The 25,515-nt window shown below is 46.6% G+C and overlaps 1 protein-coding gene across 1 annotated transcript in view; it reads left to right on the forward strand.

Annotated features, from left to right (window-relative positions):
• Positions 1 to 6,390: 6,390 nt before the first annotated feature.
• Fbln5 (fibulin 5) overlaps positions 6,391 to 25,515 on the forward strand; it is a 75,125-nt gene continuing 56,000 nt past the window's right edge. The window contains exons 1-4 of the mRNA XM_008821731.2: positions 6,391 to 6,789; positions 9,547 to 9,601; positions 12,092 to 12,143; positions 14,289 to 14,543. Coding sequence (XP_008819953.1) covers positions 6,773 to 6,789; positions 9,547 to 9,601; positions 12,092 to 12,143; positions 14,289 to 14,543 — 379 coding nt within the window. The 5' untranslated portion in view covers positions 6,391 to 6,772. The remainder of the gene's footprint in view (positions 6,790 to 9,546; positions 9,602 to 12,091; positions 12,144 to 14,288; positions 14,544 to 25,515) is intronic.

Below are 25,515 nucleotides of genomic sequence, written 5' to 3' on the forward strand. Positions count from 1 at the left end.
GGGTCCATGTGGGATCCCTGTTTTGCAAGTTAAAAACAAACAAGCAGGCCCAGTGTGGTGGCGCACACCTTTAGTCCCAGCACTCGGGAGGCAGAGGCAGGTGGATCTCTGTGAGTTCAAAGCCAGCCTGGTCTCCATAGTGTGTTCCAGACCAGCTGGGGCTGCAGGGAGACCCTGTCTCAAAAAGACAAAAAAACAAAACAAACAAAAAAAAAAACAAAAAAGAAAACAACAAGCAAAAATACCTGGAAAGGGAAGGGATCTAAGGAGCTAGCAAGGGTCACCTAGCAGTTCACACCAGCCAAAGAGCCTCCCTGCCCCCTGCCCCTACCCCTTGCCATCTCTCTCTTTTTGAGGCGGGTGTGTCTGAAACAGATTCTCACTCTAGCCCAGGCTGTCCTGGAACTCACTGTGTAGCCCAGACTGGGCTCCAACTTGCAGTGATCCTCCTGCTCAGCCTTCTGATTGCTGGGATTGCAGGTGTGAGTCACCACATCCACATCCTCTTTTTCTTTTACAAAGGCTTAAAAATTATTTTTATTCTTTATGTGTGTAAGTGTTTTACCTACAAGTATGTAAGTGCACCTATGTCGTGCAATGCCCATAGAGGTCAGAAGAGGGCATCAGAATCCCTGAAACTGGAGTTACAGTTGTTAACCACCACATGGGTGCTGGGAGCCCAATCCAAGACCTCCGCAAGAGTAGCCAGTGCTCTTGCCCCGCCTCTTTTTAAAAATAAACTTGAGTAACCAGGAAGTGCTGAAGGTGATGCATTTTGATGTCAGATGTTTGACAGAGTCTCTCACTGAAGTCTGTGGACCAGATGAGTGGTTTTCAGGGCACAAAGCTTATGTTGTCGAAGTGGCCCAGCCACAAGGCTGTAGAGGAGGGTCAGGACTCATGGAAGTCAGGCACACACAGCTTGAGGCAGCACTCGAACAGTCAATCCATGAGACTTGAGAAGTTGGTGGCACTTAGAGTTGAACAATTGGCAGCCGCTCCAAGCTGTGGAAGAAAGAGAAGAGCGCAGTGCCAACCTGGACAGAGCACTCCACTCCCACAGCTTTCTGGACAGCTGATCAAGTCAAAGAAGCCTTCTGTACATGTGTGGCTGTCACAGCTGGACACAATACTTAATTTTTTTAATGTATTTTTATTTCATGTGTATGCATTTTGCACATATGTATGTAGTGCACCACATTCGTTCAATGTCCATGGAGGCTAGAAGAGGGCATAGGATTCCCTAGAACTGCCCTTTGGGATGGTTGTCAGCCATGATGTGAGTGCTGGGAGCTGAACCCAGGTCCTTTGCAAGAGCAGCCAGTGCTGTTAACCACCATCTCTCCAGCCTAACCCTTACTACTTTTGATAACACAATTTGTAAATAAAAAGAGTTTGACTCAGAGATAAAAATTTAATAAGGACACATGTGGAACAGTGTTTACAGTTAAAAAGAACTAGCAGTCCAAGAGTGGATGGGTGGGGGTGGGAGTGCCAGGCAGCAGTGGAACACAGTTGGTTTTTGTTGTTGCAACTTCAGTAGAAACCAGGAGGTGGAAGGAGCTGCCAGAAGAGTGACAAGTTTCCCTCAGGGTCATGCAATACCTGAGGACCAGCTGAAAGAACGTAGGATGTGGGCTGCAGATGTAGCTCAATGGTAGAGCACCAACCTAGCATGCACAAGCCCTCAGTCTCATATCCAGTACCCCAAAGAACCAAAGTAACCTCCACTTCTACACTGGGGGATCCAGCAGAGGCCTGAAGCCAAAGTTAGCACTAACCCTATAGATACCATGATTTTTTTTTCTATACATATATACCTATGATATAGTTAATTTGTAAATTAGGTGCAGCAAGAGATCAATAACAATAAGTAATAAAATAGAAGAATTATAAGAGTATACTGTCAGGGGCTGGAGAGATGGCTCAGCACATAAAGGTGTGCACTGCTAAGCCTGATGACCTGGGACACATATGGTGCATCATGACATATGCCTGTACTTGTGCACACAAACACAAATAAGTGGAACCAAAAATTTGAAAAGAATGTACTATAATACAATTGTAAATGTCACTATTTCTTGTCTTTAGGGGTCATTTGTAAGTAAAATCAAGGTTACTTCTCACAAGCACTGATACTGTGTGGATCTGATAACCAAGACATCTAAGTAACTTACAAGTAGGGTACTGTATACAGTGTGGATTCCCTGGACAGATGAGTGAGTCATTTCCTGAGTAGAACAGAGTAGGGTAAGGTGAGATTTCATCACTCTACTTTGACAAGCAGCTTAAAACTAATGAATTGTTTATTTCTGGAATTTTCCATCTAATATTTTTGGACCATAGTTGACTGTAACTGATTTTTTTTTCTTTTTGGTCTTTTTGAGACAGGATCTCCCTGTAGCCCCAGCTGGCCTGGGACTCGTTATGTAGACCAGGCTGGCCTTGAATTCACAGAGATCTGCCTGCCTTTGCCTCCTGCATGCTGGGATGAAAGGTGTGCGTTACTGATTTTTAAACTGTTCAATGGGCAAAACTGGATATTTTGCAAGGTTGTGATTTTGTTGTGGGAGTGGATAATTTATTATTTAGTAGAAATGTTTTGGAGGGGATCATGTTTGGAGTGAGAGTTTGTACCCAGTGACAATCATGAGGAAAACTTTTATTTAATCCCCACAACTATCCTGAGAGGTAGATGCTGTCTCCATTTTGCAGAGGAGAAAACCAGGATATGGAGGGGTGAAGTGACTTGCCCAAAGTCAGGTCCAGGTCTTTTAGGGAAGCTCTCATCTTATCCCTCCTACAAGCTCTGTCTCAAGGCAGGTCCCTGGACAGTTTTGGCTTCGAGGTTTTCAGTTTGCTTCTGTAGAAAGCAGGCCTGCTGATTTCCTCTCCTCTCTGTCCTTCCCAAAGGTTAATGGTGTCCAAGAGGCAAATGGACTAAGATTTTAAATTCTCCCTACCCCAGCAGACAGCTTGACATAAATGTAATAAATGTGTAAATTAAGTTAGTTTCATGTTTTTTTTAAAACATCTTATTTTATTTTATGTATAAAGTGTACTGCCTACATGAGTGTAAGTGCACCTGTGTCATGCAGTGCCTGTAGAGGTCAGAAGAGGGCATCAGATCCCCTGGAACTGGAGTTACAGATGGTTGTTAGCTGCCATGTGGGTTCTGGGAATCGAACCTGCAAGAGCAGCCAGTGCTCTTAACTGCTGAGCCATCTCTCCAGCTTCATATTTTGAATGGAAAATAATGTTAAAAATTCAAGTTCCACCAAAGGTGGGCAGAAAAGAGCACATGTTCCTGTCGCATCTCTTCCTTAGCTCCCTTCCCAGTTTCCTTCCTAGGAGAGGTGTGGAAACTGAATGTCTATGTTCTCTAAATGCACAAGCTGAAGCCCGAACCCTCAGTGTGATTCTCTTAGAAGATGGGGCTTTTGGAAAGTTGATTATGTCATGAAGGGAGAGTGACTATGGATAGGATTAGGGCTGGCAATGACTACAGTTGGCAACTTGACAAAATCTAGAATCTCTTGGGAGATGGGCCTCAGGGCATGCCTGTAGGGGATTACCTTGTTACTTTCACTGAGGTGGGAAGACCACCATAGGTGGCACCTTTCCCTGGCTGGGATACTGGGCTGTGTAAGTGGAGACAGGAGCCAAGCAGCAGCAAATATTCATAAGCTCTCTACTTTGCTGTTTGTCTGCAATGAGACCAGCTGCCTCAGGCTCTGCACTTGACTCCCCATCAGGATGTACCATAAACTGTGAGCTAAAATAAACCCTGTTTCTCTTATGTTGCTTTTGTGAGAGGGTTTTTGTTTTTTGCAACAGGATCTCCCTGTAGTCCCAGCTAGCAGTTATGGTTACACTTATGTAGACCAGGCTGGCCTCAAACTCATAAGGATCTACCTGCCTCTACCTCCTGAGTGCTGAGATTAAGCCACCGTACCCAGCTTTGTGAGAGTATTTTTTTATCACAGCAACAAGAAAATAACTAATATAATGCCCTCCTAAAAAGACCCCATTTCCTTTTTCTTTCTTCTTTGTTTAACTTTTTTCCAATTTCTGTCTTTCTGCCGGGTGGTGAGGCTCCATTGGAAGAAGTTCCATTTGCAACCCTGAAGTGGCTCGCCCCAGAACCTGCCAGTTGGCTCCTGATTCTGGACTTCCAGCCTCCAGAGCTGGGGTTTCACCTGCCCAGTCCATGGTAATTAGCCACAGTGACCAGAGCTGTCTAAGACAACACAGCAGCTTCTCCTGTATCATTCAGAAGATGATCTTTTCTGGGCACATGTGAACAAGAACTTCTGTGTCTTTCTTTTTTTCTCCGCGTGATTTACACAGTTCCACAGCTTACTTTTCAGCTTGGGCCTTTTATTGACTTTTTCCTTCTATAACCATACTTTTTATACGAATATAGATTAGATTGATCTATGTGACTATTTATATTCTATTTGAACCACAAATACATTGGAAATCGGTCCTTCAATATTAGTGCATAAGGTGCCTCTTCAGTATTTTTTTAATGTTATACAACCTCACGAGCTCTTGTCTACACTGATCTCTCAAGCAGCACCCTGGTCAACAATCGGTGTATCACCAGCACCCAGGAGTCTCCCTGTTCTCTCCCCATCACTCCCTGACTTTGCATTTTATATAACTAGTGTTGACCAGCACGCACACTTATGGTTACATTTACTTATTTTCCAGGTTTGGAAGTCTCTTTAACTCCCTGGTGTCTCACTGATGGACTTAGGGTTGTTTACCATCACTGGCTATTAGAGCAGGTGAGGGATGAATGGCCTTGTAACTAAGATGTACCTAAAAATAATTTATTCTTAGAAATTTCAAATGCACAGAGTAAATGGAACAGGACACTTAGACTGTCAGCTTCAACAACCAACAGCAGTGCTGATCTATGGTGTAATGAAGTTTGGGTGGGATTCCACTTACTTAACAAACTGTCCTTAGAGAAGGTTAAGAGTGAGGGCTTGGCGGGCTCATAGTATCAAGTTGCCTAACTTCTCTTATCTCCACCTTCAAGGAAACAGAGAGAGGACCCCCTCAGTGTGCTTTCTGGATTGTAGGTAACTTTTGAGGGAACCAAGAGCAGCTGCAGGTGAGGAAAGAGGGTTACAGTGCAGTGACCCAGTTATGTTTGTAGAATAGTATCTTTGACACCATCTCATTTGATAAGGGGTTCCACTGCTAGAAGAGATGAGAGAGGAGACAGAGAGGAGGAGAGGAAGAAGGGAGGGGAGGAGAAAGAAAAGTAGCTGGAAGGCACAGCACAGAGGACAGCATGGGGCATGGGGCTGAGCTTCCTTGGGCTTTCCACCTTTGTCTTTTTTTTTTTTTTTTTTTTTTTTTTTTTTTTTTTTTTTTTTTGTCTTTTTGAGACAGGGTCTCCCTGCAGCCCCAGCTGTCCTGGAACTCACTATGTAGACCAGGCTGGCCTTGAACTCACAGAGATCCTCCTGCCTCTGCCTCCCGAGTCCTGGGATTAAAGGTGTGCGCCACCACACCCAGCTCCACTTTTGTCTTTTACACACCACCTTTTATCTTTTTTTTTTTAATTCGTTTTAATTGAATTTTTGTGTATAATATACAGAGCATCTCAAACAATCTTAATACCACCTTTATACCCCCATCTCCACCCACACCCTCCCATAGCCCCCCATTGGAACCCATATACGCTGTCATCCTTGTTAGGGCCCATTGTGTCAAGTCAGTGTCCCCAGACTTCCCACAGTTAAAGTCCATCCACTGAGGTCTAGTCAGCCTATCTAGAGTCCCTTATTTTAGGAAGATCAGCTCTTCTTCACCTAGCAGCAATCAGTTGCCAATATTTCTTAGCTAAGATTGGGGTCTGCTGTTCATTTCCCCAGTTCTATGCTGGGTTTTTGTCTGCCTGAGTTTGTATGGAACTTGTATGACCACTTTTCTATCTGGCAAACTCAGGTTCAAACCTAGGGGGACTAATCATAGCAAGAAAAAGCCAAGGTGAGGGTGGCTAAGAAGAGATACTGGTGCATCCTCAGCCTTGACTTAGCCTTAGTGGGGCTCCCTCCTTCTCTTCTTCCCGGACCCTTTCTGCCCCCCACCCCTGCTTGGGGGCCTCGCCAGTCACCCAGGCCTTGCCCCAAGCCTCCGGTTTCCCATTCGCGGATCTCTAGTCCCCGAAGCGGCGTTGGTGGTGAGTTCGAGTCCTGCGCGTCGCAGCTGTGAGGTCTCTGCGGGGGCCGGGGTGTCTCGCAGCCTGGGGGCACGCCCCCTCGCTCCGCCCCGGGGAGGGCCGTCTGGGGGGGTGGGCAGCCCTGCTCGCCGCCCCTCGCCTCCCGCCGCCGCGGCGCTCCTCCTGGCTCAGCCCAGGCGGCCCCGGGCTCCCCTCCCAGCGCCGAGCACTTGGCCCTGGCAGACGCCCCGAGATTGTTGTGAGGAGTCTAGCCAGTTGGTGAGCGCTGTAATCTGAACCAGCTGTGTCCAGACCGAGGCCCCATTTGCATTGTTTAACATACTTAGAAAATGAAGTGTTCATTTTTAACATTCCTCCTCCAATTGGTTTAATGCTGAATTACTGAAGGGGGTTAAGCGAAACCAGGTGCTGGCTGTGAGGGCTCTCCAGTGGCTCCAGCACCCCGGCGCGCTGCCCCGGCCCTCCGGAGTAAGAGCCACCCGCGAGCCCAGGGCGCCCCGGAGGCCGGCAGAGCTGCGCGTCCGCCGCCACCGTCTTTCCCCTCGCCTCGCCTCCCCGCGCATCTCGGACATGCCAGGATTCAAGAGGTGGGTGCTAAGGTGCGGGAGACTTAGACTGCGGCTGAGATTCCGCCTGGGGCAGGGTATTGGAAAAGACGTTAGGTAGTGATGCAACGGTCTGCTTAATTACAAAAAGCTGCGCCTCAAAGTTCCCTCTCCAAGCCTTCATTTGGGAGTGGGGACTTTTCTAGGACAGTGCCAGGAGTCAGCATCTGGAGCCGGGGCTGCAGACCACCTCTGTGCATTATTCCGCCTTTTTGGAAAAAAGGGGCAGCGACTTTGTGCGCGCTTTACAAAATATTATATTACATATTTTTTAAATTTGGGAGACTGCTTAGAGCTCAGCTGACGACTGCGACACAAGCAGCCGGGGTCTCTGAACACTCCTGCTGGTTTTGCCCTATGTCTGTGTGGGATTCACGGAGGGCATGGGACCCAGAAGCTTCGAGCCAATGGAAAGGGGAGACTGCAGACAGAGATGCATGTAAGCAAATGTTCTGCTGTTCTCTGCGGAAATTGCAATTCCAGTCAAGTAATCCTTGAGCTTTGAGGAACTTTTCGCATGACCTCTGCCGCGCAGTCTTTACCGGGCGGACTCTTGCAAACATAGCCGCCTTACCCAAATCAAACTTTTCGGTGTGAGTTTGCGTGTGGGAGGGGTGCATGCTAATAAAAACCTAGTTGTAACATTGTAAGCTGAAGTAATATTGTCATCCTGGCTTCAGGGGCAGCTCTCCAATGACAGACAGTCCTGCTAGTGGGTGGGTCTGTCCTTTCCCTGTCCTTTTTCATTTTTAGGGTGGAGGATCCACCTGATCTTAGAAAGTTCCAGGGAAGGGTTTGGGACATTACTGTCTTCCCTCTCCACTCTTAACCATCGTTCACTTTTTGGAGTTTTCTAGGGTTTTTCCTCACAAGGTGCAGGGCTGTGGGAGCAGCAGTGCTGGGCATTGTTTCATTTTGGAAACGCTTTCCAGAGCCTGGAACTTATTTGGCCCCTATGACCCAGCCGCACTCTCAGGAGGCTGGGCTTGAGGCTGGCGGGTCCTGGGCTGGCTCTAGCCAAAGGGAATAGGGAGCCGGGGAGGGGGAGAGGAAGGAGGGGTTAGTATGCCTTTTCCACCCGCTCTTGAAGTCTGCTGCATGCAGTCAGCCTGTTCTGTCTCCAACATAAACGAGACAGGATTTTATAACCACCCAAAAGGAAACTTCATGTGAAGAAACAGGAAAACATTGAAATTCATAATATACAGACTGGAAAATAAATTTGTTATTGTTCTTTCATTCCTACTAGATATAAATCTGGCCCTTTCAAATATCAAAAAGCTTAGGATTTGGCTCTGCACTTTATAAGGTCAGAGCTGTCTCCAGTGTTGGAGAACCTGGCTCACGAAGGCTGTTAGCTGAAATGAAAACTTGCTGCTGCTCAAATTGTCTCTGGGACTACATGGAGGAAGTGGGCTTGCATCTCCCGGCACCACTTCAAAGCTTGGTTCTGTCTGGGTACCACCTTAACTCTGGGTCCTCTATATAACCTGAGCCATCATGTGTCAGGATGCCGATGCACTCTATAATCTCTGTTGAGCACTTGTTGTGCTAAGGTGAGGATCATAAAGCAATGGTGCATGGTGACTGTAACAAGCCTACAGATCCAACCAGATCCCTGGGTCCATTATCCTGTTGAGGAAGCATTCAAGATCACTTCCTTGTGAAGTCTCTGACTTTCCCGTCCCTGCCTCTGCCTGACTCTCATGACACCTACTGAGTTTTTCTGTCAGCACCCTCACCGAAGAGCACAGACATTACTGATCCATATTGCAAACCATCCAGCTCAGGAGGATGGTGACTGGATCATAGCTTTGTAGCTCTTCTGCCCAGTGTCTGTGCTGCAAGCAGTAGTTGCTCAGATAAACTATTGGACTGAATAATATTCCTAACACGATAAAATTCTTTACCCACATGGTTTTGTGTTGTCTTCCATCTTGCCTGTTTTTAAGTGTCTTGTTTGGTACTGTTACAGTCCCTTGGCTGTGGGACCAGCATCCAAAGCTCTTTTCCCCTCACAGAACAACAGCATTGAAGGACCAAGTCACCACAGGCAGAGATGTTCACCGGCTTGTGGGTGGCAGAGCCACGGTGTCCCATCATTTCCTGCCGTTTCCTGTGGCCTTTCTTTTTCTGAGGGCTGTGCAGGTTCCCTGGTCCTCTGCATCCTGGTGTGGCAGTTCTCACAAACCACACTGTAGGATGGACACTGAGGTCTTAGACCACCCAAGCCTGGGTCCTTACATGTGTGGACTGAGGGCTTCAAGTTCTGGTTAAGCAACTTCCTGTGACCTTGTTACTGGGCAGAAGGCAAAGTGCTTCATGTCCCTGCTTTCCTCACCTTTTGTGGTTTGAGGGCATGTGGCTCTCAGCTCTGCAGTCATGTCTGAATAAAGACATTCAAGGCTCAGACAGTCTCACTGCAAAAAGAGGAAAGACCACGGAGCTGGTTGATGCATGATGGATGCCACAACTGTGCATCTTTGGCTTTTTGTTTCTAAGCCTTAAACCTTTGCATTCAAATGTGTGAACTAATTCACTACCCAAACACATGAAGCAAGCAGAAGAGACCAGTTCTTTGGGATGGTTAGGGGTCTGGAAGCCCCCTTGGGCTCTGCTGAGTATGCCCTATCCCCCTGACAAGCACATGGCGAAGTTACCATCTGGGTGACAGGAGATTAGATTTCTCTGGACTTGAGCATCTCTTGGCACTCACTCTTGGTTCCTTGCCTCCCACAGGATACTCACTGTTATCATCCTGGCTCTCTGGCTTCCACGTCCTGGGAATGCACAGGTAAGGTTTTCAATTGTCGGTAAGCGTGTTGTGTTACAAAGCTAGGGTGCGGGAGTCTAGCCAGACATTTCAGAATCCCAGGATTACAGGGGTGGGAGCCAGTCTGCAGTTCACTCCTGTGTGCTCCTTGATAGATATACAGAGATCATAGCCCAGGCACTGGGAGGCTGCAGCTGGCCCAGGTGATACAGGTCTAAGTGGCAAGGATTGATCTTAGCATTCTGATTCCAAACCCAAGACTGTTTTAATCTGATCTCGCTGCCTCATTTGTGTCCCTCAGGGAGACTCGTCTTAATTTAAATGTGAGCATGATACCCCTGGGATGCCTGCATAAGGGCCCCAAGGGTCTGTGTATGTCTCTACTCACCCAATACCTAGTAGAAGAGGTGAGAGAGGAAGTGGAGTTCACCAACACATCCTAATGCACAGTGTGTGGTGTTGGATAATTCAGCTACCCAAGGAAGGGGTACCCTGGGCCAGGTCCCCTGGGAAGAGATATGTCACCTCTGAGAAATGTAATGTGGGCTGGTCTTTCAGGATGGCTCAGAGTGGCCCTTCGGTATGCCTGGCTTGGGGAAGAAAGGAATACAGCTTCAACTCTGAGCAGGGCTGAGAGGCACAGGCGGGGAGGGGAATAGCTTTTGAGTTTGATGCCTGTCATGTGTTGCGGGGAGAGGGGCAATGACAGGGAAGGCTATTCAAAGGCCATTAGAGATATTCAGGTCATTGGTGACAGGAAGGACTTGAGAAACATAACACAGAATTTTAGGTCTTGGTGGGTCCTTGGCATCTTCTAATCCAGCTTCCAGGAACCCAGATAAAGACATCTAGGCCCAGAAAGGCCAGGGGTCACAGGACTGTGTTAATTACAGCCTAGGAATATATATTAAAATATTTCCTCCTTGGAACCACTTAGAAGTACTTGCAGTCCATTTTACAGATGGAGAAACAGAGGCACAGGAAAGTGATGTAGAGGGTAAGGGACGCTAGTGAGATTTGCAGTCCAATAGACCAGTGGCTTGAGCCCATGCCACTCCAGCACTGGACTGGGAAGCAGGGCTGGAACCTGCTCTCCTGGATTCTAAAGTATGGCCTCCTGGCTCTTCTGTTCTGGGTCCTTAGCCTCAAGGCTCTAAGACCCTTACCAGGAGCACAGTCCAAGTTCAGTGTCTCCACAAACCAATCCAATCTTGAAGATATGAAGGGATAGCTCAGGTCAGGAGCTCCCCAGTCCTAGATAGGGGGGCATTCCTGTGTTGGACTCCACACACTTCAAAACGACCCTTGGATTGCTCCCTCTTCATCCTTTTAAAAGCTCATAGCCAGGTGTGGTGATGACTGCTTATAATCACAGCACTTGGGAAACAAAGACATGAAGTCAAGGCCAGCCTGGGGTACATAGATTCTGTCTAAACTAAACTAAACTAGACTAGACTAAACTAAACTAAACTAAACTACAAACTAAACTACAAACTAAACTAAACTAAACTAAACTGAACTAAACTAAACTAAACTAGGGGTTGTAGAGATGGCTCAGCAGTTAAGAGCACTGGCTACAGAGGACCTTGTTTCAGTTCCCAGCATCTACATGGTGGCTAACAGCTGTCTGGAACTCCATTCCAGGGTATCTGATGCTCTCTTCTGGCCTCCGCAGGCATTGCACACACATAGTGCACTTATATACATGCAGGCAAAACATTCATACACATAAAATTTTTTAAAAACTAAACTTTAAAAAGTACACTCAATTGTAGCTCAATTTGTATGTAAAAATCACAGCCCTCTGGGATTGCCAGGATGTACCTTTTGTGTGTCGTATTGAAACTGAAAAGAAGGAATGTCCCAATCCTGTTTCTCATAGAAAATGGACCACATCTGCCATGTAGCTTTTATTTCATGAACACAGCTGAGACTCAGAGGAGGATTTTGTAAGGAACAGTTTGCACTGGGTACTGAGAAGGGGAGGTGCGACAGCACAGAAAGAGTCACTGTCCTTGGAAATTTTCCTCCCACTCCCAGAAAGGGGCTGTTGCATTGTGGCTTCCTATGTGGCCAAGACCTCTCATAACTGGAGCATTAAACAGCCCACAGGTGCTGAATGTGGGGGTTATGAGGTACTGGTGCAGGGTGTTTAAAAATGACACTAAAGAGCCAGGCGTGGTGGCACATGCCTGTAGTCCCAGCACTTGGGAGGCAGAAGCAGGTGGATCTCTGTGAGTTCAAGGCCAGCCTGGTCTACATAGTGAGTTCCAGGCCAGCTGGGGCTATAGGGAAACCCTGTTTCAAAAAGACCAAAAAATAAATAAATAACACTAATTGTGAACTGATTCTAAGAAAAATTGTATAGGTAGAGGCTCTGCTCCAAGTATGGCTGCCATGCCTGCCTCCTTCCTTTACTCCATTTCCCAAATGCCCTGTGATGCTTTTACAGTAACCAAAAGCAAGCAAGTGAGGTAACCTGGCTTGTTTCTTCTCTTTCCTTCCCTGTAGCAACAGTGCACGAATGGCTTTGACCTGGATCGCCAGACAGGACAGTGCTTAGGTATGAGACGATGCCGATTCCTTGCTAGGTGGGGCCATTTGGTGACAGCCCAATCGCAGTGCTATTTCTTCTGAAGCTGTTGTTTGGTGCTACCTTCCCCATGGAAGAACAGGGCAATGGGGAACAACTGAAGCCACGATACCCCTTATTGCTCACCTTCTTTGTGTTAAGTACTGTCTGGGGTCAGAGAATTTGATCTCTGTCCTCAACAAGGAAGGATTCAAGCTGTCCCTAGGACTGCCATCATGAGGTCCCACAAGCATGGTAAAACAGCATACATTTAGGATCCCAGAGCCCTGTAGGTCAACATCTATCTACCAGGCTAAGATCAGAGTGTTGGCAGGGCTGTGTTTCTTTCTTGAGGCTCAAGGAAAGACTCTGTGTCCTTGTTCATGGGGGAGGTCGGAGGGATGTACTTTCCTGCAGTTGTAGGTTTGAGGTCCCCTTTCCTTGCTGACTTTCTGGTAAGGCCCTTCCCAGCAGCTAGATGTTGCGTTTCCTTCGCTAGCAGCCCTGTCCTCCACCCTTAAAGGGGCCAACACTTCTGGGTCCCTTCTTTTTCGGTTGTAGCATCTCTGACCAATCCTCCTTCTATTTTCCAAAAACCCTGCAGTTATACTGGGTGCTCTGTACATAATCTGAGATACCCTCTCCAGTCTCAAAGCCAGCTGACTGGCAACCTGAATTGTGTTAGCTGTCTTAACACCTCTCCACCCTCTAACTAATTATTCCCAGGTTCTAGAAATGAAGAAGTGCTCTGAGGAGGCCATGCATTCCCTCAGCACACCATCAGACTTGGAGAATGTTGTGACAGTCGGTGGAATGTCATTGTAAAAGCAGAGGAGAGAGGGATACTTTATGCCTGGGCTCAATAAGGTGGGATGTAGGTCAAGTTTGAAACTGGTCTTGAAGGGTGAATAGGATTCTGAGAAATTTCAGTCCAAGTGGAAGGAACAGCATAGGCAAATACCAGGGGTGAAAAGGAAGTTTTGACTGTGGTGTGTTGTAGATGGAGCACAGGTTATGTGGAGAAAATAAAGCCACCCCTTGTTCTGCCTGGCCCCACACTGGGAAGATAGTTAGCCTTTTTACTTACATTTGATTAGGTCAAATCATTTGTCTTTTGGTGTCACATCAACTGCAAACCAGAGGAGCGATAAATGGTTTGAAAGAATGAACAAAATCTTGGGAGACCTGGGCTCACCCTTGTATCCACAGTAAAGTACTTGGATTCAAGGATGCACCACAGGACAGAGAGGGCAGTGACCTCTTCCAATGCACCAGTTTCAACTAGAGAACAGACCATTACGTTCTGAACCTCCACAGTTACCTTTCCCAAGCGGGGAGTTGGCTTGAGTCTTTCAGATGACATGGTGGGTGAGCTGCCCAGACCTAGGCATCTTCCCAGTCTCCAGTGCTGGTGGCAGGGCCCAGCGCGCGAAGCCAGGTCTGCTGCCCGCTATAGCCAGAGTTGGGGCCTCTTTTGACTCCTCCCTAGAAAGACTGCTTTTTCTAGACAGACCACTGCTCTCTCTCCAGCATGAGCTGAACTCCACGTTGGCACAGTGTGAGCTGACTTAAAAGCAAGGCTCTGCTTTCTTAGCAAGTTACTAGTTCTGAGCCAAGCCTGTCTTTCTGATGTAGGAGTCTCTTTCTCCCCTGCCAGGCTATCACTGAACAGAAAGGGAATCGTTCTTAGGCCTGCCCTCATGTTTTCAGAGTATAGTATGTACACATAAACTTACCTGGCATGTTTTTACATGCATACACAAGCACTGTTCTTTATTTTTACAGTTGCTTTCTTTATGTAAATCAAGGGTTATATTTTATTTGCTGTACATGTTGATAAGTTTGCTTGGGTTTCACATGTGTTCTCTAAAGAAAGGTGTGACATCAGCAAGAGTCTAGGTTTCTGTGGATAGGGAACACTTTTGATGGTAGGACTTGAAGAGCTAACGTTTGGTGACCCTGGCCACTTTGAGTCAGTTTTGCTGATGTTGGGGAACATCAGCCTGTGATGAATCAGGTGAACTGTGTTTGGGGGTCCTTTACATCAATTTTCATACCAGACTCTGCTTTGATATGCACATGTCCACTGTGTTTGGGAGGGGGCACTGATACCTGTCCTTTATGTGGCCTCTGCAGATATTGATGAATGCCGGACCATCCCTGAGGCTTGCCGTGGGGACATGATGTGTGTCAACCAGAATGGCGGGTATCTGTGCATCCCCCGAACCAACCCCGTATATCGTGGGCCCTACTCCAATCCCTACTCAACTGCATACTCAGGTCCATACCCAGCAGCTGCCCCACCAGTACCAGCTTCAAACTACCCTACAATTTCAAGGCCTCTGGTGTGTCGCTTTGGATACCAGATGGATGAAGGCAACCAGTGTGTGGGTGAGTAGCCCAGTGCCTATCCATACACGTGTTCCTCCCCAACCCTGGCTTGGTGTACTTTCTCAAGGGTATATAGGACTCCAACCTGTCATCCCAAATGGTAACCAGCTGCCATGAAATGGACTCGTCAAATGATGGCCTCCTGTCTCCAGATGGCTAATTCTTCTTTTCCAGCTGCATTTCTAGGTTCTCTTCTACCTCAGGAGTTGAGTTGGGCCCTTTCCTTCATAGTTCTCTAGAAAGCCAATTTGCTCTTTCTTTATGTCTGTCTATCTGTCTATCTATCCATCCATCCATCCACCTACCCACCTACTCCTTTCTGTCCTTGATAGAACGATCAATCTTATGTTTTCTCAATTGAAAAACCAATGTGTCCTGTCAGACTCAGTGAGTGAGTCCTACAGAAAAGATCTAGAAAGGGCCAGAGCTCTCTCTTCAGTGAGTTGAGTGAAATGTATATTCCTGCAGAAAAGCCTTAAAGGCCAACACAAGCTGATTTTGAAAAGAAAGTAGGTTTCTTGGGTGGGAACCAATGTTCTCACAGCTAAAAGGTGTCTTGCCAATGGGAACTATGGAAAAAGTAGATACCATATGCCATGAGCCCCAAAGGAACTGGCAGCAAGTGTGACCAGCACCCTAGAGAGCCTCAGGTTCCATTGGCCAGCATCACCTTGGAGGAGAGTTGCCTGGGGTCATGCCTGGTCCCTTGGCAGTGGTCAGACTAAATCCTTATAACTGTCTCCAGCTTTGGGAGAGGATCTATAGTGAAGGCTCCAGGACGTTTTGACTGTGTACCCCCTCTGCCAAGTCCTTTTGGGCTTGGATCCCCATTACAGGCATATTTACACATGACACATGTATCCTGTTACATTCGCGTGGTTTGAGGAATATAAAACACACACAAGAAATAAGAAATTTAAAAGAATGCAATAAAATAAGTATGAATTGAAATTCTAATATTTCCTTCCCATTGCCTCAAAGTGTGGAAGACCATCAGTCTACTTAGTAAGATTTTTCTTGTATGTAGGGGGTTTCAGGGCTTTGGAGTATTGGGTTGTAACCAACAGTTAAGGAGACTGTGCTGATTATTTTATAATCTCTTCTATTTGTTCATGTGAATGAATGTGTATTTCCATTTGAATATGTAAATGATTTTCAAAGAAGTGTCCTTCAGAGCTACAAGGGAAAATTGGATATTCCTGAGGTATCTGTTTGTGGCTTGTGTTTGTGTGTGTGTGTGTGTGTGTGTGTGTATGTGTGTGCGTGTGTGTGTTTGTGCATGCACTGGTTGAGATTTACCAAGGAAGAGTGTGGGACCCAGTCAAGCCATGTGTTCCTCAGCTTTGGGGAAAAGACAGCATCATGCTCCCTGTGGCACATAGCAGAACAATAGCCCATTGTAGTTGGAAGGAACTTTTTGAACAGTCTTTACCTGCAACTACTTACTTTTTGGAAAGGCAAATGTGATTCCAACATGTTAGGAGGTTACACAGATAGCATGTGAGATCAGCTGTCCTATCTACAGTTTTCTAACCAGATGCTGTGACTTCTCCCATCTGTTAGAAAAGAAATGATCCAGCCAGGCATAGTGGCACACACCTTTAATTCCAGCACTCGGGACAGAGGCAGGTGGATATCTCTGAGTTCAAGGCCAGCTGGTGCTCCAGGGAGACCCTGTCTCAAAAAGACCAAAAAAAAACAAAAAACAAAACAAAAAAACCCACCCTATTCCTAAGGAAATGCAGAGAGATTAGAGAGAGAGAGAGAGACAGAGAGAGACAGACAAAGAGAGCGAGAGCGCTAGAGAGACCATTGCTTTCCCAGGAATCATCTAGAAGGCAAGCAAGTAAGCTGAGTGAGTGGCCCTGTGTATACACATGCGACAGTGAGGAAGGGGGTGTAGTGACAGATTAGAACATTCCAGAGACAGTGAGGAAGGGGATGTGGTGACAGATTGGAGCATTCCAGACTTTGGGAATGGATCTCGTCTGGTCCTGGTATAGGCAGCTCTTGCACCATCCAACTAATCTCTTCTGCAGAATGGCTGGGCACTGCCCTGGGGCTCCCTGGGTGCCCTCCACATTCCCACATACCTCTTTCCAGGGTTGTCTCAAGGCCCTTGGCATAAGGATATGGCTGGGAAACCTATTCATCTTGTGATCCCTCTGACGTCATACCATTTGTGACTCTGAACCTGTCACATAGACATGTGGAGCCTTCATAATGGTCCTTTTGTAAGCCCAATACAATCTGAGAACCCCAGAGAGGACTGGCACCAGGCCCGTCCACTTCCAAAGGTCCAGCATTATGTATTCATAGTCCTGAGTTCTTTCTGACTTCCCTTCACTCCACCCCACCATTTCCTGTCTTACCAGGGCTTTCAAACCAGCCTTCACTGAGATTCCTATGGGCATTGTGCAAGGTGGCATCAAGGGCCAGGGCAGGAGAAGGGATGTGAAGGGCAACTCTGTGTAACTGATGTTCTAGGGGTAACTGGGGCAGATGGGAGGGGCCTGGAAGCAGGGGAAGGGGAAGAAGGCAGCAGCTGGCAGTCAGCGAGGGGGAGGCTGCAGGGAAAAGGTAGGCAGGGGTGTGGAGGGGAATGGACATTTCTGGAATATGGCTTCTTCTCTGAGGAGGAAGCAATAATGAGTGCTATGTAGATCAACGAGAATTAGGAATCATTTCTGAAGTTTGGTGGCTGAAGGAGGGAAGGACATATTTGTTCTCCATCCAGACAACACATAACAGCAACACCAGCAGCAGTCGTAGTAATAGTACCAAACATGGTAAGTGCTTGGCTATCAGGATCATTGTAAAATTAATGCACATAGTCCTCACCACAATGCTTTAGGTGGAACTGGTAAGCCCACAAGGAAATCAAAGCATAGAGAAGTTAAGAAATCCACCTATGGTCACACTATGATCGAGCTGAGCCCCAATTTGAAATGTTGAGGTTCTGGATGAGGAAACTGGGGCTCAGGGATGTGAAGGTTTGTTGAAGGACTTTTAGGGAGCCAGCGTGAAAGTCAGTGTGAATAACATGGTCCTTGCTCTTTTTCTTTTTTAAAAGTATTTTTTATTATTTTTACTTTCTGTGTATGAGTAGAATGCCTGCATGGATGTAAGTGCACCTGTGTTGTGCAGTGTCCATGGAGGTCAAAAGAGATTGTTGGATCCCATGGAACTGGAGTTACAGACAGTTGCTAGCTGCCTTGTAGGTGCTAGGAACTGAACCTGGGTCCTCTGGAAGAGCAGCCAGTACTCTTAACCCCTGAGCCATCTCTCCAGCCCCTCTTTTACTTTTTTAATAAAAAAATTTTGGTACGTAAAATTTTGAACTGGACAAGAGTTGAGAGAACACAATGACCTGCTACCTTGTCACCGAAGGTCAGTGGTTATTGGCATGGGCAGGATCTCTACATTATTCCACTTAGTTTATGCCAGACACCAAATCAGTTTATCCTTAAATATTGCAGAATTGTCTGGAAAAGGTAAAGATTTTTTACAAGAAGACAAAGCAAAACCAAACCCAAAAACCTCCCTCAAAAAAAAAGCACAATACATTATTAAATCTATACAAATCAGCAGAAAGCTCTTCTTGTCCTGAAATATCCAGGTGATGCTCAGATTTCCCCGACTGTCTCCTAAATACTCTTTTCTCAGGCCAGGGGAGATGGCTCAGTGAGTAAAGTGCTTGCCTCACAGGCATAAGGACCTGAGTTCAGACCCCCAGCTCCCACACAGAAAGGCTGAGTATGACTGCACATGCCTATAACCCCAGCACCAGGGAAGTAGAGTCAGACAGACCCCTGGGAGTTGAAGCTCAGCTAGTCTAGCTAGATCAGAGAGCAGAGCTCCAGGTTCAGTGAGAGACTGTGTCTCAAAGACTAAGATGGGGATCAGTGAGATAGCTCAGTGGGTAAAGGCACTTGCTGCTTGAGTTTGATCCCTGGGATCCACATGGTAGAGGGACAGATCAGACTCCATCAAGTTGTTCTCTGACCGCCACACTTATATTGTGGGGTACACAGACACAGACACACAGACACACACACACACACAGACACACACACACACACACACACGCACGCACACGCACATGCATAAACACAAAGAAATAAGAGATACTAAAATTTTTTATATAAGGTGAGAGTGATTGGGAGACACATATATGGTGCTGACTTCTAGTCTGTACTTGCGCCCATGCCCATGCATAACTACATCTGCAATCCGTGTGCACCCATGTACACGTGTGCACAGCCCCCAAGCGCCCTTTCCTCATTACTTCCTCTGAGTCAGATCCGGACATCTCTCCTAATTGCCTAGGTTGCTGTCTCCATCTGTTTTCCTTGCCATTTTTGGCAGGAAACACCGAGGTGTTTGTCTGGAGCATCTCCTTCATTTGGGATTTTGCTGATGGCATTTTGGTGGCCATGTATAGCCATCCTTTCATCCCTATGGTTGTTCTGGAAGCTGGTAATAGGTCTAGAGACTTACTCCAATTCTGGTGTAATGTTTTGGATAAACATCTTCATATGCAGTGCCTTTGGTGGCCTGCCCTCTTCATTCATTACCTGGCTTCCTCTCATAAAGTGTGAGTGTTGCCCTGAGCAAGCTAATGGGCATCTCTGCTCCCTGAAGCTCACTGCTGCAGATCTGCCTTTAAAGAAGCTATCTCTACCCTGTGTTCACATTGGCTATGTCCTCTTCCCACAGGCTGACAGAGCCCTGGCTCCCCTCAGTAGCTCTGAGCTTCCTTCTTGATTTCTTTGTTTTGGGTTCCACTTCAGTGGTGACTAAACTCCGTTTGTTTTTTCGGTCTTTTTGAGACAGGGTCTCCCTGTAGCTCCAGCTGGCCTGGAACTCACTATGTAGACCACGCTGGCCTCAAACTCACAGAGATCTGCCTGTCTCTGCCTTCTGAGTGCTGGGATTAAAGGCGTGCGCCACCATGCCTGACTTGAACCCTGTTTGTTATGGAACAGTGTGGTCTCAGATTTGAGTCCACAAGCCCCTGGCTGGAAGTCTGGATCTCTTAGGGAACTTAATGCAGATGGGAGCATAGTGACCCAAGAATTACAGTTTTTGAGTCAAGAATGTTTTGTGTCACTGATAAAACTGACAGCTTGGCTTGAGGGTGACCAGTTCCATGAGACTTCAAGGACTCATGGCTGGTTGGAATGTGCCAATCCTTAGGAGATCTGGTAGTCAGAGTCTCTGGTTTGGGGGTGGGGTAGTCAGACATGGCTTAACTAGTAAGGAAGATAGGGTTGTTGGAGGGGTGAGTCACCAATCTGGACCTAGACATAAAGAAAAATTGAACAACATACAGAGCCAGTCAAAGCCACCTGGGAAAAGGTGGTGTAAGGACTGGCCATGTTGAACTGAAGGGCAAGGAGTGAGGGAGCTTGATGCTGGGATACCCCAGATTTGGATCCCCATTCTAGAACCTTCCCCTCATGACATACTGTCTCTGGAAACTAAGTCTCTGAATGTGGCCACCACTAGTTTCTACATGTCTATCTCTTATGTGCCTTAGCATGTCATCTCTCTGGATGGGTATTCCAAGTGGTATTCCAAGCTTAACTTCACTAACCAGCTTGGCTCAGTGGCAAACTGGGGACTCCAGTAGTAGTGGACATTCATGTTGTAGTCTATAGCTGAGAACTGTTTTCCTAGAGTGGTGCTATTCTGGGGACTTCAGGGATTCTCCTGGCCATTCATGAAAATTCAAACAATATCTTTATTCTCTACCTGGTCTGTGGGTGATCAGGGTACCCCAGCAGGTAGAGAGCAAGAAAGAACAGATCCTTCTGGAAGATGCCTGGAGTTGACTCAAGACTTTCTCTTGAGTTATTTTTCCTGCCAAGCAGCCAATATTTAGTCAACCAGTGGTCACAGAGTGCCTTGCTCATGCCAGGCTTTGGCCTAGGAGCAAAGGGGGACCTGTGGTTCAGGGACCTGTGGTTGAGGAAGGGAGATTAAATGCCACACAAGGAGCTGAAAGATAAGGTGACCTTGGGAATTGATAAAATGGTGCAAAAAAGAGTCAGGACCCTGGGAATGGAGGTGCTGGAGCTTGGAAGTCAGACAGGCCTTGATTCTTACTTGGATTTGACTGCTTCCTACTTTTGAGGCCTGAGACTCCATGTCTTCATTTATAAAAATGTAAAATAGGTATAATAATGCCTGCCCCGTAAAGAATACAAAACACCTTGCCCAGCATCTACACAGAATGTCAAACACTAAATTTTAATTGGGAAGTATTCATGGAGGTGTAGGAGGCTGCTAATGTCTTGAGATGACCCTTGCAAAGATTTATAGATCTATCATAAAGGCCTAATTCTTTAGAAACTTTTTAAAACAATCCAAAACTGAGCTTGAACACACCCACTTTGCAAGTCTTCGAAGCTTGAGGAGACTTTACTTAGAATCTGCTCCAAGGTGCCAGCAAAACTTGGTTTGTTTAAATTGTGAAACAAAGCCATGGGAAGTCAACCCAATGTGGCATTTGTTCCCAGCGGTTAAGACAAGGCCAAGAGCACGTAGAAACCTCAGCCGCACTGCGGCAGGTCTGTGGTCAGCACAAATGAGGGAGGAATGGGAGGCCTTCACTTTTCTTCTTTCTGTATTTTTTCTACAGGCATCCAGCTTGGGCTGTAACTTGAAACCCAGGCCTCAGGCTGACACCGCAGGAAAATGTGTGGAGTGGAGGGTTCCTTAGCTGCTGAGCGGTTTGGGACCAACCAGGCCTGGGGAGGAGATGGGACCCTGACGAGGCAGGGGTTCTGCAGTTGGCTTTGGGCAGATGCCCCTGAACTGCCCCAGCACTCTTGTGCACAGGCGGTCCCCACCCAGTGTTCCACGCTTGCTTCAGTCTTTTTCTACCATGGGCTGGGAAGCTGAGCAAGTCTCATTCTCTCTGAACTTCTATTTTTCCAATGGTAAACAGAGACAATGCTACCAACTTCCAAGGGTTATTTTGAGGATTACATAGGATAAAGCATGCAGATTGTCTGACTTGGATGCTGGACAGGGGCTTTGGAAGTTAGTGGTTATCACGATTTCAAATGTCACTGTTTCTGTTGATAGCTCCTCCTCCCGTTACTGTGTTCGGTTATTGCTTGTTCTTTCCCTCTGGGAAGTAAATTGAATAGAGCATGCCTTTGGAGGCTGAGGGTTGAGCTGTCACCATGTCTCTACAGTAGGAGTTGGGGTTAGCTTGGGCTCCCATAGAAACCTTAGCAAAGAGAGTGCTCTGGGAAGTCATCTGGTGGGAAACACAGATACCACTTTGAGAAGTCTGGGAGGACTCTGAAGTTCTTCATGGCTCACAAGCGCCCAAATGATGCCACGTTACTGGTTCAGTGACCACATCTGGGCGTGGTGAGGCCCTAGTCCATCCATCTGTTCACTTTAGGAAAGACAGAAACATTTATTAAAAATGTAATTACTGTATTGCTTGACTTTATTAGGATATATTATTTGTTTAAAAACTAAGAACCCAGAAGGATTATGTTAGTCTTAATTGAGGCAGCATGCTGCAACAGTAAAGAATAGCTAAGACATCATAAGAGCTGGACTTTGATCCCAGGTTTACTGCTTATTAGTTGAGGGATATTAGGAAAGTCACCTGGCCTCTGACCTAAGTGGTGTTATCTGTAGAATGCGATGGTATTGCATTAGAGGTCTTAATCTGGGGTCTGTTGCTTTAAATCAGAGGCTCTATTTTCATGTTTTTCCCCTACTAACTTCTAATTGCAAGTTAGCATTACTATCTAATGTGTAGATAACCTGCCTTGGGACTCTTAGCAGGATGTGTTGACCGTATCAATAAGAGAGTCAGGTGCTTATATATCACATTACAGCTGGGACAGTTATTTTAAACTGCCTCTGAAATTTCATTTATGCTTATCACTACTGCATAATTTTAGTAGATAATATTAGATGTTTCCCAATCTTGGTATTTAATGCACTAATAAGGAAGCGAATGTGGGGCTGGAGAGATGATTCAGGCAGTAAAGTGCTTGCTGTAGAAGCATGAGGACCCAAGTGTGATCCCCAGCGCCCAGATGAAAAATCTGGGCCTGGCTGCATATGCTTGTGTCCTCAGCACAGGAAAGGCAGCGGTAGAATGCTGGGAGCTTGCTGATAGCCACTTTAGCTGTATCAGTCAACTCTAGGTTCAATGAGAGATGCTGTTCAAAAACAAGTAAGGTGGAGAGTGACTGAGGAACACAACAGACATTGACCTCTGCCTTGCAGATGCATGTGTGCATGCACACCTCAAATAAATAAAAATAAAAGAAGTATAGGTAAAATTATATCACACACTTGTCTTTTAAGATGTTTTGATCACTGTTTTTCAATGCAATATGTTTCCTTGGTAACCCTTTGAATTTTATTTTATGTAGTTTAAAATCATTGTTCTGAGAAGGGAGTCAGTCCATGCAAGACAGATATTTGGCACGTACACATGTAATTCTTTGGACCAGATGGTATGTCAAGTCTCCTCCAACTCTAGAATGTTCTACTATTCTAAATCTTTAGGGGGAGGGCAGATGCAAGCACAGACTAGATTTTCTGTTAACTCCCTCTCACTTGAACTGAGATGATGTGACTCTTCTCTACTTCTGTGTTTCAACCAGTGACATCATCTGCTGGGCATGGCGCCGATTCTGCATTTGTGAGAGAGCCTTGTCCTTGCCCTCTGTAGCCATGGCTTTGGTAATTAGCACTGGCAAGTTGGTGAGACACAGTGCACTAACTGGCCTCGTGACCTGGGTAGGCTCCACCTGTTGGGACCTGACCAGTCTCTGGTGCCTTTGCACACCAGGTCATAGCCCCAGTGCCAAACATGGTGATTTTCTCAATGACCTATAAGTTTTTCTTGGCTCTGGTCTTATGTTCTTTGGTCTGGTCGAGTTTCTTCTCTCATCTTATGTTCTTTGGTCTGGTCGTGTTTCTTTTATGTTCCATTCTGGAATGAGTCAGTTGTGTGTATGTGAAAGGAAAGTGGTTTTGCAAGAGGAGGGATAAAGTATGGACTTCACAGCAGAGCAGACCCATTTGGCTCTGTTGTGATAGTTCTGGCCAAAATAAATGTGTTACCAGGTCTCCAGAAAGTACCTGCTGGAGGACAAGGGGTGCAGTTACCTGTCCAGGCAGAGAGACCACTGAGAATTTGCTTTTGAAATTAGTGGGAGGTGCATGCTAGAAATGAGGGTCTTACTATGTTGTCCAGGCTGGTCTCAAGCTCTTGGGGTTCAAACAGTCCCTTCGCCTCAGTCTGTCATGTAGCTGGGACCTCAGATGCGCCCCAGTGTTCTGAAGTGGAAGCTGGTGATGCCACCTTCTCATTTATGCTCAAAGCTAGTTGTAGATGTCTTTTCAAAATTCTGTTACTAAAAGTAGATTGAATACACACATTTAGTGAACTGTAGAAATGAACCCACATAGGTTCTGAAGATAACCTAGCAGTTTCTGTACATGTCTTCAGTGGCACTCCTCTGTGTGTGGGGATGGTACCTTCAGGGCATGTCCGATTCCTGCCAGGCATCTCCGATTCTTGCCTGCACTCTAGCTGTGATATAAGAAGCAGCACCCTGGGAACTGTTTGTGTTACAGAATAAATGAAATAAATAAAACTATCATATGAATTCAGGTCATTTGTTTTGTGTGCAAGGCCAGAAAAACAAGGAATCATACCCATATTGCCAACAACAGCCTCATGCAGATCCATTTGAGAGGCCCAACTTCTAATTCCAACTGCTAGGAAAAGGAAATGGTGTCTTCATTTCCTGAAGGACCTGGAGTAGGTGGCTTACTATGCCAGGAAGCAGTGGGAGAGAGTGTGATGCCACAGAGAAAGCCTGGCCTTCAGAGTCACACAAAGTTGGATTCACATTCCATTGCTGAGTAATTGTCAAGACTTTGAACCCTTGTAGGTAGTATCCTGTCTGCAAGATGGATTCCAATACTTATCTGTGTGGATTATTGGGAAGTTTAGCAAAGAAGATGCTATAGGACTGGTAGTCTAGCCTACACCCCTTAACCAATGTGCCATCTCTGCCGACTGCCCACCCCCATGCCTGTGGCTGTTTACATTGTAAGAGTAACACTCCTGCTTTGCAGCCCCACCAGTGGCTGTCTAGTCACACATGCTTTTTGGATGCTTAGCACAAGTGGGGAAGCTTGGGGAGGGAGCGTTGAGGAGGAAGGGGGGTCTCCCTTCAGTTTATGATCACATACAAACACAGCTGTATATGGCTTAAGAGGGGGCTGTGTTCTGAGAAGTGCATCATCGGTCAGCTTTGTCACTGTGTGAACGTGGACATACACAGACCAGCATCACCAGGTGGCTATAACTGTCAGACCTCGAATACATGCAATCTGTCATTGACTTTCACTAAGCAGGGCCTGATGGTTCTTCTTGCCATCTGTGAGCTCAGTCCACACTCAAGTGGCTCTCACATCTTCTCTGGGATACTCTTAGCCTTTTCGGTGCCAAAGAGCAACTCGAGCACCTTTGTCCTCTTCTCTCTTGGGCTACTTGTCTGCCTGGACACATGGGCCCCACAGTGCCCTGACCTGGCAGGCTATGGGTGGGGAGTGTGAGCTGGGCTGGAGACTCATCAGATACCCTCCCTACAACAGCTGACCTGGCTTCAAGCTGGAAGCAGAGACCAAGGATTCCCATAACCTAGGTATGTGCTTTGCTTCCATCTTTTACATTGAAGGGCATGACAGGAGGCTCAGAAAGTGGGTTGAGTGCCTGGTGGGGGGATTCCTGGGATGCAGGCACTACATCAGCATCCATTGTATGTCTCCAACCTGTGGTAGAGTGAGCTCTCAATAAGTGACCATCAGGAATGAATGAATGAATGGATGAATGGAATGAATGAATGAAAGCAAGTAAATGGGATTGTGTATACAGGGCAGTTGAGGGACTGACGGAAAATGTGCTGAC

The sequence above is a fragment of the Nannospalax galili genome, unplaced genomic scaffold (assembly GCF_000622305.1).
Source record: "Nannospalax galili isolate Female #2095 unplaced genomic scaffold, S.galili_v1.0 scaffold107, whole genome shotgun sequence".
In the NCBI taxonomy this organism is placed as follows: domain Eukaryota; kingdom Metazoa; phylum Chordata; class Mammalia; order Rodentia; family Spalacidae; genus Nannospalax; species Nannospalax galili.